A 21,051-nucleotide genomic window follows, 5' to 3' on the forward strand; every position below is an offset into this window, starting at 1 on the left:
TAACTCTGTGCTCTGTAACTTTTGTTTTAGAAGCTGATTTGAACCATGAGATTAATACAATTGAAAAATTGGTAACTGTATTCACATTGATCATCTCTTGTGCATTTTGTTTTCAAAAAATGAATTACTTGCTAGATTATGGTATTTGCATGGTGACACTGAATGCAGATGTTTGGAAGTGAGGTGGCAAAACTGTTGAATTATGTTGAATGCTTCCCTGATGCTTATAAGAAAGGAACCAAAATTTTAAAGGCATGCGCAGATGCTAGAATTGAAGGTTTCCCAACATGGGTGATAAACGGGCAGGTGAGAAAGCGTTAAAATTCATTCATTAGATTTTACTGAATACTCAATTTGGAGAAGATGAAATTGCCATTTCAGTTTCTCCCCTCCCGACATTTTATTTTCTCACCCTTTGAAATTCATCCATTTCTTATCAAAGATGGGTGTTTCTTGCAGGTTTTGAGTGGTAAATAAGAGTTGTCAGATCTTGCACAAGCATCCAGTTTTGATGTTAAATGAATCTTTTCTTCCCGCATAGGATAATTCTGTTCAAATTCTGTTGTTTCACATATGTATAGAGTGAATAGTATCCTTGTGATTTACGTAGTAATCAGATTCGAACTGCAATATTTGTACATCTTCTGAGTTTTTTCTTGCTTTCTCTAAGAAGATGAGGCAGCTTTACAATAATCAGATTCGAACTGCAATACTTTTACATCTTCTAAGTTTTTTATGCAATATTTATTTTTTTTTCTTACCTATAAAAAGATAAACTCTTCGTTCCAAGCATAAATAAAAAACCAACTAAGCAACCCATTAAAACAGCAATTGAAGATCTACCAAAACCATCAAGTGGACCAAAATTGAAATCCAGAACCAAAGGACTAATAGGAAGCAAACCATATTCCCAGCTATGGCTCCCAAAGCCCCAAAGAGAACATTCAATTGCTTCTCCGACCTCCTCAATGCAGATTTTTCAAAAGAAACCTTGGTGAGTAACGTCAAAAACTTAAAAACACCCACAAATCCTAGTAGAATAGAAACAAAACCACCATTTGCTAAAGACCCAAATTCTTCCGATCCACCATTCAAGTATTTCTAAAGCAGCAAAAAAGAAATAACCACAAGCGAGAAGGTAACCTTGTATTAGATCTAAAATAAAGGACATCCAGGTCTTTTAAAATTTTTTTAAAGGTGTAATGTATATTAAAAGGCAAAACAAAAAAGTTCACCAATACAAGGCTATATATCGTTATGACCCTTCTAAAGAGGGCATTGGTCCAAATTTCTCTAAATTTTTTAGCTTGGGCCGAGCTGGGTATTTTAAATTTACACCCCTATATTTCAACCATATCTGTACACTTCTTAATGCCCAAGACCAAGACTCAAGACTAAGAACGAGACAGAACTTAGTACAAAAAAGGGTTTAGGAATGGAAATGAGATCACGAATTAAATCGGGATTGAACCAAGCTAAACTGTAGATTAGTAACGAAATCGGCATCTAGAATCATTTGAACTATATTGAGGCCCATGATTGCCTGAACACAATTTGGACATGAGATTACATAAATAGGATTAAAGGGAAAACACAAAAATGCCCACCCCCAGCCAAAATGAAGAAAAATGCTCAGTTCTCGTATTTTTAATGATTTTGCCCACCTTTTACTTATTTTATCAAACAAATTATCCAAAATATTCTATTCTTACCATATTGTCCAAATAAACCTATAAAAAATAGGTTTACTCTGTAGCCTCTCTAATATATATATATATATATATTTGGAATATTCATCAATAGAATTATTTTAGTTAAAAATGGATAAATTTTAAATCTTTTGATGAATATATAAATATATATATTATAGAAAACACCATAAACACTCTTACACTCTTAGTAAGGTTTGGCAATAATGATGGCTGTTAATAAATTCATTTTTTGTGGGTTTTTTTTTTGATAATATAGTGATAGTATTTTGGATAATTCATTGATAGGATAAATGAAAAGTGGAAAAAATTATTGAAAATTAAAAAGGTGGAAATTTTTCTTTATTTTGCTCAGGGTGAGCATTTTTATGTTTTCATCTAAACCTGGATCTATGGAATGAGATTTGAATCTGGAATCTCTTGAGTGGGACCTAAACCCAAAATCTACCAAATGGGATCAAGATCCAGTATCTCCTAAAAAACATAAATGGCACTTGGAACCACGATGGCGTAAAAGAAATCCAAATGCAAGATTTCCTGGACAGAACTTCCGACCTAGACCCGAGATCTTGCAAACAGGATTCTGATCGGGATCTCTTGAATAGAACACAAATAAAGATCTTTCGAACAGCACCCAAACCCAGGATCTCCCAAACGAGATCCAAACCAGGGATATGTCAAACAAGACTTGGACCTGGCATCTCCTAAATGGGACTCGAATGAGACCTAAAAACAGTCGAATAGCACCAGGATCCAAAACAGCCTAAATTGGTCTGCAACCTGAGATCGCCTAGATGTGATTCGGACTAAGGATCGTTTGAATATGCCCTAACACTAGACTGCAAAAATAGAGTTCTCGATCCTATTCAGGATATTCCATGTCCTGATCCTCTTTAGGCGATTCCAGTTTCAAGTCACATTAGGATAATCATGGTTTCAGTGCCATTTGGGCAATATCGATTCTAGATCCTGTTTGAGCAATCTCAGCTCTAGTGCTATCCAGGTGATCTCAGATTCACATCCTTTTGATAGTCTTGGATCCAGGGGCCCATTTGGGAAGTTTTGGATTTCAATGTGATCCAAGCAATATATTTTTATGTTATTTGGGCAATCCCTAGCCCCAGTCTCGGTCGAGCAATCTAGAGTCCAAGTCATATTGGATTTATCTTGAGTACTAATCAATATGATCCCAGGCCTAGGTCATGGTCGAGCAAACAACTCTGCATCGCATTCGAATAATCCCAGATAGTACTGATCCGGTTTGTGAATATGGAAATGATTATTAAATTTTGGTAACACTATATATCTTTTATAAAATGTAATTTTCCTTTTTTGGATAAATGCAACCTAAGTTTTTACATGTTAATTTTATATGAGATGACAACCTCGCTATCATTGATTTAGGATATATGTCTTGGGTTTCAATCGAATATTGTTGTTGTCGTTGTAAATATTCTTTAGATGTCCTCGTTAGTACTGCATTTCACGTGTTTGATATTTCACAGCTACCAGTACAGTTGTTGCCATTGGGGTTGTCTTGATAATAATTTGCTGCTTATGGAGAAAATATTCAATTAACAAGCTCATATTCTTCTGGAAGAATATTCAAACCCGTCAAAATGTTGAAGCATTTCTGAGAAACTATGGGCCCTATCTCGTGAGAAGATATAGTTATTTGGACGTTAAGAAAATGACCAACTCCTTCTCAGATAAATTACGCCAAGGGGGCTATGGCAGTGTTTACAAAGGGAAGTTACATGATGATGGTCATCTTGTTGCGGTGAAGGTGTTGAACAAATCAAAAGGAAATGGAGAAGAGTTCATCAATGAGGTCGCAGCCATTAGTAGAACTTCCCATGTCAACATAGTTAGTCTATTGGGATTCTGTTACGAAGGCAAAAAAAGAGCTCTCGTCTACGATTTCATGCCTAATGGATCACTTGAAAGTTCATATTTGACGAAAAGCCCCAAAAAAATTTTGATATTAAGCCTCACAACATTCTTCTTGATGAACACTTCTCGCCGAAAAAATCTGATTTTGGCCTTGCTAGAGTATGCACTAGAGAGGAAAGTATCATTTCAATGCTTGGTGCAAGGGGTACCGCTGGGTATATTGCTCCAGAAGCATTCTGTAGAAATTTTGGAAGAGTCTCACAGAAATCTGATGTGTATAGCTATGAAATGATGGTTTTAGAAATGGTTGGAGGAAGGAAAAATGTTAACGTTGGAGCTAAACGAAGAACTTGGATTGAAGAAACTATGGATGAAGAGGATGAAGTAAAAGTGAAAAAGATGATCATAGTGAGCTTGTGGTGCATACAAACTGACCCTTTAAAACGGCCAGCTATGAGCGAAGTCATAGAAATGTTAGAAGGGAGTCTTGATTCCTTGCAAGTACCACCAAAACCTTTCTTGTCTTCTCCTTCAAGATCGCAAGCAGATACTACTACACTTATAACATAAGAAATTAATAGTGGTTCTGTAATTTACTAGATATATATAATAATTTGCTTCGTAAATCCTATGATGAATTAATTATTAGTTGTATGACAAATAATTTCTTTTATGTTTTTAGGACAAAAAGATCTGATCTGTCCACTGAACTAATGTTTGTCATATTTCGGATCAATTTTCAGGATAAATAATACGTATTTAACTTACTTTTTATTTTTCATATTCTCAAATAATTTTAAAGTTCCAAACGTAACCATTACTTAGAAGCCTATATTACATGTATGAACCATGAAGTCTAGACCTGTCATCATAAATTACATAATTAAACAGAGTACAAAAGTAAATTAATACAATATCAGAATTCTGCAATCTCCTGTGTCAATATTTAAGCTTGATTAATTATAAGAATGACAAAGCTTTTACTGGCAGCACTCTGTCTAGGTTTTTGATTTTTTTTTTTTTTAAACGCTTTGAAACACTCTGTTTAGTTGTGTTTTAGAAGTGCATGCCTTGTACCCTACGCTGCTGAATATGAAGTAACAGCATAAATCTAGGGTTCAGGGACGCAGTTTCAGGTCTTATGGGTTCTAATTAAAGTAGGAATGAAAAGCTTTAAGTCGCTCTTCTCGAATTTCATTTCAATTGCACTGGAAAAACGTTAGGAATTTAATTAGCATTCCACATTTACCCTATAACATTCCACGCATTACTATAAAAAACTCTGTCTGCATGGATTAATAATATACTTTCAGAAACACTTCTGAATGAAAATCGGAATCAATTTATATAAGTTAATTTCAATCTTTAGACCAAACAACGACGAGATACTTTTAAAAGGAAAATTTAGTCTACGTACAAAAGCACACTTTATGTATGATCATATGTTATACTTTGTTTGACCTTTGAAGCTATGATAAATTTGTTAGGAATCGGACCCATTCAATGCATATCAAGCTTATATTTTCTGCCCATATGTTCAATTTTGTAAATCCCTCATGTGTATTAAGTCTGATTGGGCTGCAAAACGTCTCAAGGGTAAGACAAAACCTAGCCTTCTTTTTATACATTTGGCAACAATTCGATCTGCATTCTCTATATTTTATATGAAAATTAATGGTTTTTCCTTTATTAACTTTGATGCATTGAAACATCTCAGCCAGGTTGTATTTTGGTCAGCTTTTCTAGGATTTAGAATGTATTAAATCATTAGTTTCAGAATATATTATTTAAATCCATTTGAGTGTACGAAAATAATCTCCTAGGAGAGTACCTAGCTATTAGTCCTCCTTCTAAAATGATTTTCCAAAGATAAAATTGCTTCTTAACCGATCTCCTCGCTAATTGTTAAGGAAGCCACGGTCGATGCGGACAAGAAAATATAGATGGTTAATATAGACAAGGGTCTTATTACAGATGGATGGAGAAAAAAAAAAAAAAAATTTAACAACTGAGATGGTTTGTAAAATACTTTGATCAAATACATTAATATATGTTCACTCACTTATATATATAGCAGACTACAAATATATATATATATATATATATATATAGCGGATTACAATAACAATAATTGGGTAATTACACAAACTACCCCTCTTATTTTAATTTTTTTCATACACACCTTTCGTTTTTTTTCTTTTAAATTGTACATTATCATCTTTAAAGTTTCAAATTTCTTTCGTAGCTGGATCCTCTGTCCCCATTTTGATGTCCCCAAGCCTGTCCTCCCAATCAATCAATGCCACCTCATTTTAAAAAATAACACTCATATTTTACCGTCAGTTTATTATATTTTTTACTTTTTTTTTTTAACTTTAAAATACTCCTTCTTCTTTTTGCCTTTGAATGTCGCACAGCCATACCGGCATTCATCAAACTTTAATTGCTTTGATTACCAACATCGTTTCCACCAATTTTTAAATTTTATATTCATCACTGAATGATAATTTTTAGTAAAATCTAATTTACATCGCTCATCGAAGCAAATCCATAGAACATTTATTTTCCAAAAAAAAAAATATATTTACATTATTAGAAATCTTTGAATCATAAAATTTCATTAAAATTTAATGTTTGATAATATTTTTCATTATTATTTTTAAACCTAAAAGACCCTTTATAAATCTTTTTTTTTTTTTTTTTCCTTTTTGTTGTTAAAGTCAAAGAATTAAAACTCGCGGGTTCAATCAAAATGTATATGGCGGTAAGCTCAATCCAAAAGGACTCAAAAGCACCATTTTCCAGGCAACTTCAAACGATTGTTGCATAAAATTCTCATCCCATCAAACCAGACAACGAAAATATACATACTTATATCTTCATATTTGTTGAACCATGCCCAAGTCTTAAGATATATATATATATATATATATATATATAAATATATATATATATATAAATATATATATATATATATATATATATATATATATATATTTAAAATTGAAGAAAATCCGAACCCAACCATCTAGCAAATAAACCCCACTTTCAAAACATACATTTTCTCTCTTCTATCTATTGGTAATTGAAGGTATTACGGTTTGATGAATACCGGTCTGGTTGCGCGACATTCAAAGGCAAAAAGAAAAAGGAGTATTTTAGGGTTAAAAAAAAAGTAGAAAATATAATAAACTGACTGTAAAAAATGAGTGTTATTTTTTAAAATGAGATAGCATTGACTGACTGGGGGATAGGCTTGGGGACACCAAAATGGGGACAGAGGATCCGGCTCCATTTCTTTCATAATCTCTTTCATTCAAGCCAAACATTGAAAACCTTTGAAATCTAGTGGTCAACAAGGTTTATATTTTTTATAATGACAAAAATAACATCAATATGAAACAGTAAAGTAATTAAATTAACATATATACAAATAAACATATTTTTTGTAAAAAAAAAAATAATAATAACTTTAAATATATATATATATATATTATATTTTGTAAAAGGTGATATTTTATAATTTATTTTATATTTTGATAAATAACTTATTTGTAAAATAACTTCTAGAAATACGGAAAATATTAACTTTTTACTATTAATAGTTTACATCGATGGTATCTTTGTTATTATAAAAAAAAGTAAACCATGTTGACCACCATATTTCAAAGTTTGAAAAAATATATAAATCTCAATATGAAAAAATTTGAAACTAAAAGAGGTATAACTTTGCCTTTTCTTGAATAACCAAATAAATAAATAAATAAGTAAAACAAAAACAATTTCTTTTTTTTTCTTCAACATACAAAGTTCACCGCATTTAAAAGGCTCTTATCAATTAAATCCAAAATATTTATATAGTAAGTATATATTTGACAGAACTTTTTTTGGGATTAAAAATTTTATTTAAAGATCAATTGTTCTTGTATTAAAAAATAAAGGTATTTGATAAAAATCAACAAATATTTGTTAACTAAAAAAATTATTTTTTTAAACTATTTTAGAGAAACTTAAATTTTGTACTTCTTTAAAAAAATTGTTCATTTTAGATTATATGGAAACTAAATTAATACAATATTTTTAACTTATATGAAAATTCATTAAGCATTTAATGCGGTTTTTTTTTTTATAACTAAACACTTATTAACTTTTTAATAAAAGTATTTTTTCAAAAAGATCTATTATATAAATTTTTACAGATTAAGGTTCTATTTTCATCAACTATATCAAACGGATCTTTAATACTTATTGATTGGTTGTATAATTAGTTGTTAAATGAATTTAAATTTAAAAATGATGTGGAAACCTTAATACTTGTCGTGTAAAGATTCCTTAATTAGAATATTCTTTGTGACTACATTATATATAGGAAGTTAGTTGCCGGCCATTCCAAAGCCATTCACTATTTGAATTAGAAAAACATCCAATTGTTAGTCAACCCGGTAAGAAGCGGAAAACAGAAAAGAAGTGAGATTGAATTGTTCAGCTCAGTAGCAGGCAGTTTGGCACCCACATCATATAATTTTTTTTTTTTTCTCTTCATTATATTTCAATTCAATATTCATCTCCTTCTTTTGGATTTCATCACCCAGATGAGGTTGCACAAGCTGTTGTATCTGGAAAAGAAACACATCCAAATTAGCATCCTTATCATCTTTTTCACCCTGCAGCTGGTAAAGTCAGGTACTGTCCCAGAAGAATCAAGGTATGAAGACTGCAAACCCAGAAACTGCGGCAGTGGCCCAGATATAAGCTACCCTTTTTACGTCCAAGGCGCCGGAGGAGACTTTTGCGGTGAGCCAGCGTTTGAGATTGTGTGCATGGATAACAAACCTATGCATTGGACCTCAAGCGGCCCCTACATCATCAAGAATATATCATATGAAAACCAGTCAATTCTTTTGGTTGCTGCAGAACTTGTGAATGCTCCTTGCTTTGCTCCTTCTCAGAGATTCGCATTTGCGCACAACTCTCCCTTCAAGTTTACCTCCAAACATGCCGATCTTCTATTCTCTTACGGATGCAACAAATCATTTGCAGTTTTTGGTTTCGAGACATCTTTGGTTTCTTGCGCTTCCAATTCCAGTTATAAATCCTTCGTTGCTTTGCTACCTAAGGCTGTGAAGATCAATGATGGCTGCATTTCTGACGTGTTTGTACCTGTTGATTTGGAAGGAGATCGATCTAATCAAACCATAAAAAATGTGGACTATGTTCAGCTGTTGAAGAATGGATTTACTTTAGAATGGCACGGACGTGGCTGCGGAAACTTCTGTACGGAAAGCGGTGGTCGATGCAGACAAGAAAATGGAGTCGCTGTATGCTATTGCCCTGATGGAACAACCCATCCGACAAAATGCAAACAAGGTAATTTAATTTAATAACCTTACAAAATCCATCAAATCTAGCATGTATCAATTAATATATACTAATATTTATGTGTTATTGTTTGATTGATGAACTTCTTAATATGATTTAAATATAGATAAATTTAATTCATGATTAAATATAAATTAATCAAATAATATATGTACGTATGATAAATAACTTGGTAAATTATATGGAATCTCCAGTATATATTATTCAATTTAATTAGTTTAAGTATAATTACTTGCAGTGTTATAATTAGTCAAATTGATCATCATTAACTTGAGAAGGCCTTGTTTTTCCGTTAAATCAAAGTACATGATCGACATTGTTTTTATTTTAAAACCCAAAAAAAAAAAAAAAGTTAGGAATTATATACTGAAGATGAGGAATGAATTTTATAATTTATTTATTTTGTAATATATATATATATATATATATATATGATATATATCTATACACTGATAAAAATTAGATAAATCCCTTGAGTCTTTGACTCGATGTACGGCAGTTGGTTCTTCTTTCATGAAAAAAAAAATATTTTTGATTCGAAATTAAAATCAAAGGACGAACAAGCAAGGACAGACTCAGCACAACCCAAAAAAGCTACTATAAATTAATTAAACAAGAACCGACTCTCGTTGCTGACGCAAAGAATACTAAAAACTAAAAACTTTTTAATGATTAAAAAATAAAAAATGCCTATCTTATTGTTACTTTTCCTGGATAATGTACTATTCAAATTTTTTAAACTATATTAAAATATTTAAAAAAATAAAGACCATTTCGAATATTCTAAGGGTCCTTATCAAGGCCGGCATGAAATTGATTATATAATTAAGAGTTTCCGGTGAGTTTGCATGTATGTCCAAGGAATATAATAAATCTAGGAAGACCCTTTTTTTTTTCTTTTTTTTCTTTTTTTCATTTGTACAAAGACTCTCTTAGAAGGAAAAAAAATTTCCGGGACTGCTGCTGCCAACTCTCAGCAAAAAAATGGGATCCACAATCAAAATTTGCTCCACTTAAAATACTTTTTTTCTTTTTTTTTGGGTAACATCCTGTTGGAAGGCTTGAATCGTTAAACCTTCAGTCCAGTTGTCATAAAATCTAACCTTGTTTTTGTGTCCAGTCTAACTTTTCAGGGACGGCTTCAAACATGTGCATTATATATAAAAAAATCCAGTTGTCATAAAATCTAATCATGTTTTTGTGTCCAGTCTAACTTTTCAGTGACGGCTTCAAACATGTGCATTATGTATAAAAAAATCATTCATGTATTGGGTCATGCCTTAATTTTTGTTCGAAGTTTGTTTGTGTTATGTCACTTATAAATTGTAATATATTTTTCCTTTATCTCTTTTTTTTTTTTTAAAGGTTACACTCATCCATAAATTATGATACGTTTGAGTATTAGATTTATTGATACTAAATGAGAATTCTCAATGAATGATTGGTTGATTTATATATATATATATATATACAGTTTTATTACGGTGCATACCAAATATATATATCATAAAAAATTATATATACATATATAGCCTTGTTATGACAAAATACAATTCACAGATTTATTTTGGACTATAATTATAGCTTGAATATATATATATATATATATATATTTTGGTAATAGGCTCGAATAACATTTGTAATAATAATCAAACGGGAATTTCCAAAAGTACTAACCATGTTAGCTTGGGTCCTAAACTCTAATATATACATTGTACAATAGAGTGTAGTATGAGTAATGTGCGACTTGCACCATATACTGTCGAGACTTTATACAAACCATCCTTGGCCCACCCTTTTTATCAGGTTTAAATTTAAGGATTGCGGGGTTTTCAAAAGTTGATAAAACCCCACCTTTCCTTTTTTTTTTTTTTTTTTTGGGTGAATATGATAAATCCCACATGTGAATGAAGGAATGTTTATGTTTAATATATAAATCATTAACTCGCGTTTTATAGGCTTGAGCTATGAAATAAATGGTATTTTTAGTAAAGTATTTGCTAAATTGGAAGGGCAAGAATTGAATGCGCTCTCATGTTTTGTTATTTTAATATTTTTATTTTACAGGAAAGTTTGGAAGCAACACAATCCTTACAGTTAGAATAGGTACGTAAATTTACTCTTGAATTCCTTAATTTATTATTATAAAATGGCCTGGTAAATACTTTTCATAATATATTTGTTTGAATGAATGAAGTAAATTTATATTTTCTAACACCAATGATCCATGAAACCTTTGAACTTCAAAAGCGTTAGAGCTATAGTTCCTAATTTGGAAATACTATAGTTCCTAACCTTAAACACAGTTTATTTTAACCTATTGACATATTTTGTGTGTGAAATATTGTATGCTCGTCGTGTTGGTAAAAAGAGACAGATAAGTTTTGAATAATTTATAAGTAAAAATTGTCTTCAAACGACTGAAAATAAATTGTTTCGATGTTAGGGATTGTAACTGCATGCTTATGAAGTTCAGGAGTACAAATGCAAAATAAAAAAAATAAAAAAGAATGGTTTAGGGAATTACTAGGGGAAAAAAAAAAAACCCTTAAATTTATAGAGACTATTCTATGGCACAGAAATGCTTTAGCGGGTAATTGGTTCATCAACTAAAAGAGGGTTTGTTTTTTTGACTAAAGTTTCAAAATAACTTATCTTTATATATATATATATATATATATAATGGCTTATCTTAATTTATTAAACCATTTTCTCTTGTTTATTTTTTTTTAAATTAATACTTAATTTTAGATTAATTGAAAAGTACAAATTTTAAAGCTTGTATCTTATTCAAAATATATTAATTTTTTAAAAATTATCCCTATTCAAAATATCATATTTCAACTATGTTCCCCTAACTTCTTCATACCCAAGACGAAGTCTCAGGATTGGGATTTATTATCGAGAAGGCTTCGAGATTGGGAATGGGAATGGGATCATTGAATGGGATCCAAATTAAAACCGAACAGAAACATGGATTAGGAACGACATCGGAATCTAAGATCATTCAATCGTCTCAGAGACCTAGGATCATCTAAACTGTACTCGAATCAGGGATTGCACTTTTTTTTCTTTTTTTGGTAATAAATTCTAGTCCATTAAGATTTAAGACTAAAACAAATGCAACCTAAGTTTTTTTCAATTTGACTAAAAAATACAACGAATGTTTTTAAATGTTAATTATATATGAATGGCAACCTATATAATTGATTTGGGATATATGTCTTGGTTTATAATCGTATAAGAGAATATTGCTGTTGTTGTTGTTGTTGTTGTTGTAGTATATATTGTTTAGATGTCAAGTCCTCGTTAATATTGTATTTCCCGTGTTTGATATATAACAGTTACCAGTACAGCTGTTGGTATGGGGGTTTTCTTGATAATAATTTACTGCTTATGGAGGAAATATTCAATTAGCAAGTTCATATTCTTCTGGATAAAGAATAACCAAGCCCGCCAGGATGTTCTAAGAAACTATGGGGCCGCGGTGAGAACATACAGTTATTTGGATGTGAAGAAAATGACCAACTCCTTCTCAGATAAATTAGGCCAAGGGGGCTATGGCAGTGTCTACAAAGGGAAGTTGCGTGATGATGGTGGTCTTGTTGCGGTGAAGGTGTTGAACGAATCAAAAGGAGATGGAGAAGAATTCATCAATGAGGTTGCGACCATTAGTAGAACCTCCCATGTCAACATTGTTAGTTTATTGGGATTCTGTTATGAAGGCCAAAAAAGGGCTCTCATTTACGATTTCATGCCTAACGGATCGCTTGAAAAGTTCATATTTGGTGAAAACCCACGAAACAATAAGTTGGGATGGAAAATGCTCTATCAAATATCACTTGGCATTGCTCGAGGACTAGAGTATTTGCACCGTGGTTGCAACACAAGAATTTTACATTTTGATATTAAGCCTCACAACATTCTTCTTGACAAAAACTTTTTGCCTAAAATCTCTGATTTTGGCCTTGCTAGAATATGTACTAGAGGGAAAAGTATCATTTCGATGCAGGGTGCAAGGGGCACAGTAGGGTATATTGCTCCTGAAGTATTTAGTAGAAACTATGGAGGAGTTTCACACAAGTCTGATGTTTATAGCTATGGAATGATGGTTTTAGAGATGGTTGGAGGGAGAAAAAATGTCAATGTTGGAGGTAATACGAGTGAAATATATTTCCCACATTGGATTTACAAGCGCATTGAGCTTGAAGAAGATGTTCTTGGATTGAAGAAGACTATGGACGACGAGGAGGATAAAGTAAAAGTGAAAAAGATGATCATAGTGAGCTTGTGGTGCATACAAACTGACCCTTTAAACCGGCCAGCTATGAGCGATGTCATAGACATGTTAGAAGGGAGTCTTGATTCATTGCAAGTACCACCCGAACCTGTTTTGTCTTCTCCTGCAAGATCGCCAGCAGATACTACTACACTTGTTACATAACAAATTAATAGTGGCTATGTAATTTACTAGACATATATAATGATTTTCGTAAATCCTATGATGAATTATCAAATAATTGTATGACAATTAATTTCTTGTATGTTTTTATCAGGACGAAAAGATCTATCTGATCCGATTGAAAGAAACTTCCTCGTTTACATGTCCATTTATCTAATATTAATTTTCATATTTCAGATCAATTTTCAGGATAAATTATGCATACTTAATTTACTTTACTATCTTTCATGTTCTCAAACAATTTTCAAGTTCCAAACATAAAACTAACTTAGAAGCCTGGATAACATATATGAACTATCAAGTTTAGGCCGGTCATAAAAAATTAATAGAATTAGACGGAGTACTAAATAAAAATTAATACAGTGTCAGAATTTCTGCAATCTCATGTGTCAATATTTAAGCTTAATTATAAGAATGGCAAAGTTTTTATTGGCAACAATTGTTTAGTTGTGTTCTTAGAACTTAGAAGTGCATTCCTTGTACGCTATATGTCGTGCTACATACATGAAATATTAATAGCGTAAGTCTAAATGTTGGCACGCACTTTCAGGTCCTTATGGCTCCAAATTAAAGTCGGAGGGAAAAAGCTCTAACTCTCACTTCTCGAATTTCATTTTCAATTGCATTGGGAAACATGTTAGGAATCTAATTGCATTCCACATTTTACACTATATCATTCCATAAGTTACTATAAAAATCGTCTCCTAATTCTATCTGCATGAATTAATAATATATTTTCAGAAATACTTTTAATTAAAAATTGGAATCAATATATATATATATATAAGTTAATTTCCAACTTGAAACCAAACAACGACATATCAATTTCAAAAGGAAAATTTAACCTCTACGTACAAAAGCAGACTTTATATATGATCATATATTATACTTTTTCTTTTCTTTTCTTTTTTTACCGTTAGAGCTATGTGAACATTTGTTTGGATTTGGACCATTCAATATATATCTCGCGCATATTTTGAGCCCAGATGTCCATCAACTTTGCAATCCCTCATATGCTGTTGTGTCTGACTGGTTACAATACGCCTCAAGGGTAAAACAAATATTGCCTTCTATTTTATACATGTGCAAACAATTTGATTTTCATTCTTTATATTTCATATAAAAAAAAAATTAATGGTTTTTCCTTCATTACATTTGATGCATGGAAACATCTCAGCCAGGTTGTATTTTGGTCAGCTTTTCTTGGATTTAGTTAATGCATTAAATTATTAGTTCAGAATATATTAACATAAATCCATTTGGGTGTACAACATGTTTCTCCTATGAAAGTACCTATTTGTCCTTCTAAAATGCTTTTCTAAAGATGAAATTATAAAATTACATCTTAACCGATCTCCTCACTAATAGTTTAGGAAAGCAAGGGTCAACGTGGACAAGAAAATGAAAATGGTAGATATTGATAAGCTGACTGTGCTGCAGCCATGTCACAGTCAGCAGCCATGTCATCACATAGCCACGTCATCATACAATCTGGATCAACAAGAGTTTGCTTCAAACAAATCACCTCCAAGTGATAAAAACAAAACTGGTGCAGGATAAATGTTATCAGCGATAAAGCTGGTGTAGCTGGTGTAGTTATCTGTCATTGGTAATCCTTATTTTGCCTTTTCTTGTAACTAACGTATGGGAAAATACTTGTATAAATAATGCTGTAAAAGTCAATATTAGAAGTAGAAAAAGTGCAGTAAACAGTTAAGTAATACAATATACACAAGCACATTTTTTGTTACTTTCTTGTTTTTTATCATGGTATCAGAGCTTGGAAAATCTCCAAAGCTTAATCTGAATGTAGCTTTGGAAATTGAACCAAGATTAACCATCCAATCTTTTCATCAATGTTCCAGTTTGATATCTTTAAAACTTGATTTTTCAAATTATCTACTATGGAGATCACAAATGGTTCCCTTGGTTCAAAGTTTGGGAATTCTACATCACATTACTAATGTTGAACGTCCATTAGAAGAACTTCAGATAGAAACTAGTGGAGGCAGTGGAAGCAGTAAAGTTTGTAATCCAAATTATCAACTATGGATCAACAATGATGGCCTGTTTATAACTTGGTTGCTCGGGACAATGACAGAAGATGTTCTCAGCTTCACCTTTGGCCTGGAGACAGCTTTCAGTGTTTGGCATGCCATTGAAGAGCAATTGCTGCCAGCTACGAAGGAGAAGGAAATCTACTTAACTGATCGTTTGATGGGTTTGAAGAAAGGATCTGCAACCTTAGATGAGTATCTCAAAAACTTTAACTCTATTTGTGATAATTTATCTACAATTGGAAAACCAGTGAATGACTTGGATAAATGCTTTCATTTATCTAGAGGATTAGGCCATACTTATCAAGATTTTAGGTTGGCTATGTTGTCAAAGCCCCCATATCCGACATATACGCAGTTTGTTCTCTCTTTAAGGTCTCATGAACAGGTTCTAAGTAATTTTTTCAGAAGAAAAGCAGGGCCTAAATCAAGAATATGCATTTGTTGGGCAACGAAGTCGTGGAACAGGAAGAGGACGTGGTGGCAGATTCAACTCCCGTGGATGTGGTTTTGGACCCGCAAGCTTCTCTGTGCCAAATCGTGGAGGTTTCAGTCCTACAAACTTTTCTGTCCATAATCGTGGAGGAAGTCACTTTTCAACACAAGGCCGTGGCAGCTATTTTTCTCGTAATATGGCTCCTGCACCAGTTTCTAATAGCACTCAGACCCTGAAATCCTCTCAAAAAGAAGCAGTCATATGTCAAATATGTGGTAGACCCTATCATACTGCTTCCAATTGTTGGAACAGATATAATCCTATAGATGAACCCGGTGAACACCATGAAGCTAATGTTGCCCATAAAGTTCAAGAAGAACCCACATTTTTTGCAGATTCTGGAGCTACATCCCACATGACTAATGACCCAGGTACCTTATCAATTTCTAAACCTTACAAAGGATCAGATGCTATCTATGTGGGTAACGGGAAAGCTTTATCAATTTCCCATATTGGAAATAATACGCTTAAATCTCATCAAAAAAATATTTCTTTAAAAAATGTTTTGGTAGTTCCAAAATTGACAAAAAATCTACTTTCAGTTAGTAAATTGACTGATGATAATGCTTGTAGTGTGGAATTCACCTCTTTTGGTTTTTTGATTAAGGACCTCAACAATCAAATAATAGCCAAGGGGCGTAGACATGGTGGACTGTATGCTTTGAATGATGACAATCAAGCGTTGGCAGCAATAAAATATGGAGGTGGTTCATCTGAACTGTGGCATCTCAGATTGGGTCATCCAAACACTCAGTTCTTACAAATCTTAGATAAAAATAAAAATATTTCTGTTTCAAGTTGGATGACAAATTCCTCTATGTGTGAAAGTTGTCAGTTAGGGAAGCAATGTAAACTTCCTTTTGATACTTCCAATAATCTTTCTACTGCTCCTTTGAATAAGGTACATTGTGACCTATGGGGACCTGCTCCTGTTTTATCTACTCAAGGTTTTAAATATTACGTTATTTTTATTGATGATTACAATAGATTCACTTGGTTTTATCCTCTAAAAAGGAAATCAGACTTCTATGATACTTTTCTCAAATTTCAGAAGATGGTTGAAAATCAATTTGATAAAAAAATTAAAATCTTTCAAAGTGATGGTGGCGGTGAATTTCAATCACAGATATTTATATCTCATTTGGATTATTGTGGTATTATTCATCAAATTTCTTGTCCAAGAACACCACAACAAAATGGTGTAGCTGAACGAAAGCATCGTCACCTTGTTGAAACAGGTTTGACTATGATGTTTCATGCTGAGATACCACCTAAATATTGGGTAGATATTTTTTTTACTGCTACATATTTGATAAATAGGCTGCCAGCTTCTTCATTAAAAATGGAAATTCCATATAAAAAATTATATGGACAATTGCCACATTAAATGGGTCTTCGAGTTCTGGGTTGCAGATGTTATCCATATCTTAGACAATCGGGAAATAATAAGTTTATGAAGAAAACTTATCCGTGTATTTTTATTGACTACAGTCCTTCTCATAAGGGATACAGATGCTTGGATCCAAAGACAAATCGAGTATTTATTTCAAGGCACGTTGTATTTGATGAAACATTATTTCCTTTCAAAACTAATATTTCTTCTATTTCACAGGAACCTCTTGAACTGACTACTTTCTTTAATGCTGATGAGTGCTATGCCACACCCAAGGACCAAGGCTCACACGACACTCAAAACCAAAATTGGTCACCCAACCCTTTACCCAACAGTTCATACAGCAAGGACCAGTCCACAGCACCTATATTACCCACCAGCTGTTGTGAGGAGACAACCCACTTACAACCAGTCTTTCCTTCCTCACCTACCACCTACTGCCCTCCATCCCAACCGATCCCCACTCACACACACACCCCCATGTCACCTACCTCCTCACCTACCCCCTGCTGCACTACATCACAGCCGGTCCCCACTCACTCACAATCATTTTCTGATCAGGTACCACCCTCTCCTACAACCATCACAGTTCCTCCTACTCCCACTCAAGACATCTCCTCTCAATTATTTGTGGACTTAGACTTCCCACCGTTACCATCTCCTTCCCCTCAACCTCCCATTCAACCTCATCACCCCATGCTCACACGCCATCAACTCAAACAAAACCCCCACCGTATCATTAAGCTTCATCCTCATAATACCACCAACACTGCTCTTCTCCTTGAAACAACCCCTATTCCCGTTCCCAAATCAGTCAAGACAGCCCTTACTCTCCCTTAATGGCGCAATGCCATGCTTGAAGAATTATCTGCTCTTCACGCCAATGCCACTTGGGTCTTAGTACCTCGGCCAGTGAATGTTAATGTGGTCGGTTCCAAATGGGTCTATCGTGTGAAATACAAAGAAGATGGTTCTTTGGATCATTATAAAGCACGCTTGGTGGCCAAAGGTTATACACAAATTGAAGGCCTCGACTATGATGAGACTTTCAGCCCGGTGGTGAAACCTACTTCTATTCAGTTGATCATATCCATTGCTCTTTCCTATGGGTGGCCGGTTAAGCAACTTGATGTAAAAAATGCTTTTTTGAATGGGAATCTTAAAGAACAAGTTTTTATGGAGCAACCTCCTGGATTTGTTGATCGTACCAACCCAGATTATGTGTGCCTTCTCAAACGATCTCTTTATGGCCTCAAACAAGCTCCTAGAGCTTGGTTTGATCGCCTCTCACAGTGCTTACTCGGCTTGGGTTTCCAGTGTAGTAAAGCTGACTCTTCTTTGTTTATTTTTAAACAAACCATTGACATCGTTCTTCTCCTCCTCTATGTCGATGATGTTCTCTTAACAGGTTCTAATACTTCTTTACTTGCTGCTTTGGTCACCCGCTTGAACACTGAATTTGCTCTGAAGGATCTTGGTTCTCTTCGTTATTTTTTGGGTATTGAAGCTCGCCTTTTTCTGGTGGTTTGTTCTTATCTCAAACCAAATATGCTCATGATCTTTTGTAGCGGGTCAATTTGTTAGGCGCTGTGCCCATGGCCACCCCGATTTCTGTCAAACAAACCTTTCACAGCGAAGATCATCTTCCTGTCAATGCAACCGAATATCGAAGCCTGGTGGGAGCACTTCAATATCTCACATTTACACGGTCGGATATTCAGCAAGCTGTTAATCATGTGTGTCAACATTTTCAAACTCCCCAACAGCAGCATCTTCGAGCCGTTAAGCGTATCCTCCAATATGTTTGTGGTACCATGGACTATGGTTTACGTTTCTTAACACAAAGCTCCAATTGTCTTCAAGACTGCTCTGATGCAGACTGCGCTGGCTGCCCTTTAACTAGACGCAGCACTACAGGTTTTTGCATTTACTTTGGTGTCAACTTGATCTCTTGGTCCTCCAAAAAACAACCTACTGTTGCTCGTTCCAGTACGGAAGCTGAATATTGAGCCATGGCCTCCGCTGCCGCCAAACTCACTTGGATCTCTCACTTGCTGCAAGAAATCGATATCTCGTATGACAGGCTGCTGAAGCTGTATTGTGATAATCTTAGTGCTCTTCATCTCACCCTCAATCCGGTCTTTCATAATCGAACCAAACACTTTCAGCTCGACTATCATTTCATTCGAGAGAAGGTTGCCTCTGGAGAAATTATCACCCAGTACCTGCCATCTTCTTCTCAAATTGTAGATCTGTTTACAAAACCTCTCAGCCGTTCTCAATTTCTTCATTTTCGCGACAAACTGGGAGTTCACAAGCTCCCACTCGCCAGTTTGAGGGGGGATGATAAGCTGACTGTGCTGCAGCCATGTCACAGTCAGCAGCCACGTCATCACATAGCCACGTCATCATACAATCTGGATTAACAAAAGTTTGCTTCAAACAAATCACCTCCAAGTGATAAAAACAAAACTGGTGCAGGATAAATGTTATTAGCGATAAAGCTGATATAGCTGATGTAGTTATCTGTCATTGGTAATCCTTATTTTGCCTTTTCTTGTAACTAACGTATGGGAAAATACTTGTATAAATAATGCTGTAAAAGTCAATATTAGAAGTAGAAAAAGTGCAGTAAACAGTTAAGTAATACAATATACACAAGCACATTTTTTGTTCCTTTCTTGTTTTTTATCAGATATGGATAAGGATGTTATCACTTCAACGGTGCAAGTAGCTGTGTATGTAATAAAAAGGACAACCCAGGGAGGAAAAAAAAAAAAGTGAAAAGAAAAAGGTGTGTTTCATAGAGTGTGGGAGGGTACATCGAAACTTATAAGGATCTTAACCGTAAACACCCACTTATTGAGATAGATCCTTTCCTAATCTAAACTTTTAAGATCCAAGGACAAGTGATGATCAAGGTTAAGATTATTTTTCTCTCTCTTTTTAATTTCAAAAACTTCTAAATATAGTTAGTTTTTTAATAAATATCTATTAAATACATAAGTAATAACGGTCAACTACCTATTAATTACTTAAAAAAATAAAAACAAAAACTATGGAATTGGAATTCTTGAAAAATAATAAAGAGAGCTTTTAAAATCTATACACATAAGAATTTGAGAAGCAGTATTTTATCAAACTCTTTTTTTAGTATAAGCGGCCAAATTGTGGTAGAAGTATAACCGGATTAAAAACCCTCAAAAACAAATATTCAAAATGAATGACAAAAAATTTTAAAATCTGTCTGAGTATTAAAAAACAAAAAAGTGAAAAATATCATTTTTATTTCAAAAAGAAAAAATACTAAAAAGAGAAATTGTAGAATCACTAAAGTAATGCTTCCAACATAAATTAAAAATAATTACTTATAGCAAATGTTATTGGATTTCTATTATACTTAAAGTTGGATAACGTTTATCTTAAAATGCTATGGGTTAAAGTGCCCTTTTATTATCAAAGTTTTTTTTATTAGTATAAAATGTTAAGTATTCAAAGTTCTTAATTAGATTATTTATGACATTTTTTGAAAGAAGATTCATGTTTTTTTTTTTTAACCCATATATCTATATATATATAATACCAAAAAAAAAAAGTTCCATTAAAAACTAAATTTATTATTGATAGTAATGCTACATGTAGCAAAATATTCACTAAATTTA

General features: G+C 33.2%; 2 protein-coding genes and 1 pseudogene across 2 annotated transcripts; all 3 read left to right on the forward strand.

Moving 5' to 3' along the window:
- The first annotated feature begins 2,911 nt into the window (after window positions 1–2,911).
- LOC107429386 (PR5-like receptor kinase) lies at window positions 2,912–4,172 on the forward strand (annotated as a pseudogene).
- A 4,022-nt stretch (window positions 4,173–8,194) lies between these two features.
- On the forward strand, window positions 8,195–8,983 carry LOC107429387 (LEAF RUST 10 DISEASE-RESISTANCE LOCUS RECEPTOR-LIKE PROTEIN KINASE-like 1.2). The gene has a single exon (XM_025077995.3). The coding sequence runs from the start codon at window positions 8,195–8,197 to the stop codon at window positions 8,981–8,983; it is 789 nt and encodes a 262-aa protein (XP_024933763.3).
- A 3,440-nt stretch (window positions 8,984–12,423) lies between these two features.
- LOC112493063 (PR5-like receptor kinase) lies at window positions 12,424–13,425 on the forward strand. The gene has a single exon (XM_025077906.3). It carries the CDS (start codon window positions 12,502–12,504, stop codon window positions 13,423–13,425), a length of 924 nt encoding a protein of 307 aa, XP_024933674.3. The 5' UTR covers window positions 12,424–12,501.
- Window positions 13,426–21,051: the final 7,626 nt, after the last annotated feature.

This window comes from Ziziphus jujuba, chromosome 12, assembly GCF_031755915.1.
Source record: "Ziziphus jujuba cultivar Dongzao chromosome 12, ASM3175591v1".
Taxonomy (NCBI): domain Eukaryota; kingdom Viridiplantae; phylum Streptophyta; class Magnoliopsida; order Rosales; family Rhamnaceae; genus Ziziphus; species Ziziphus jujuba.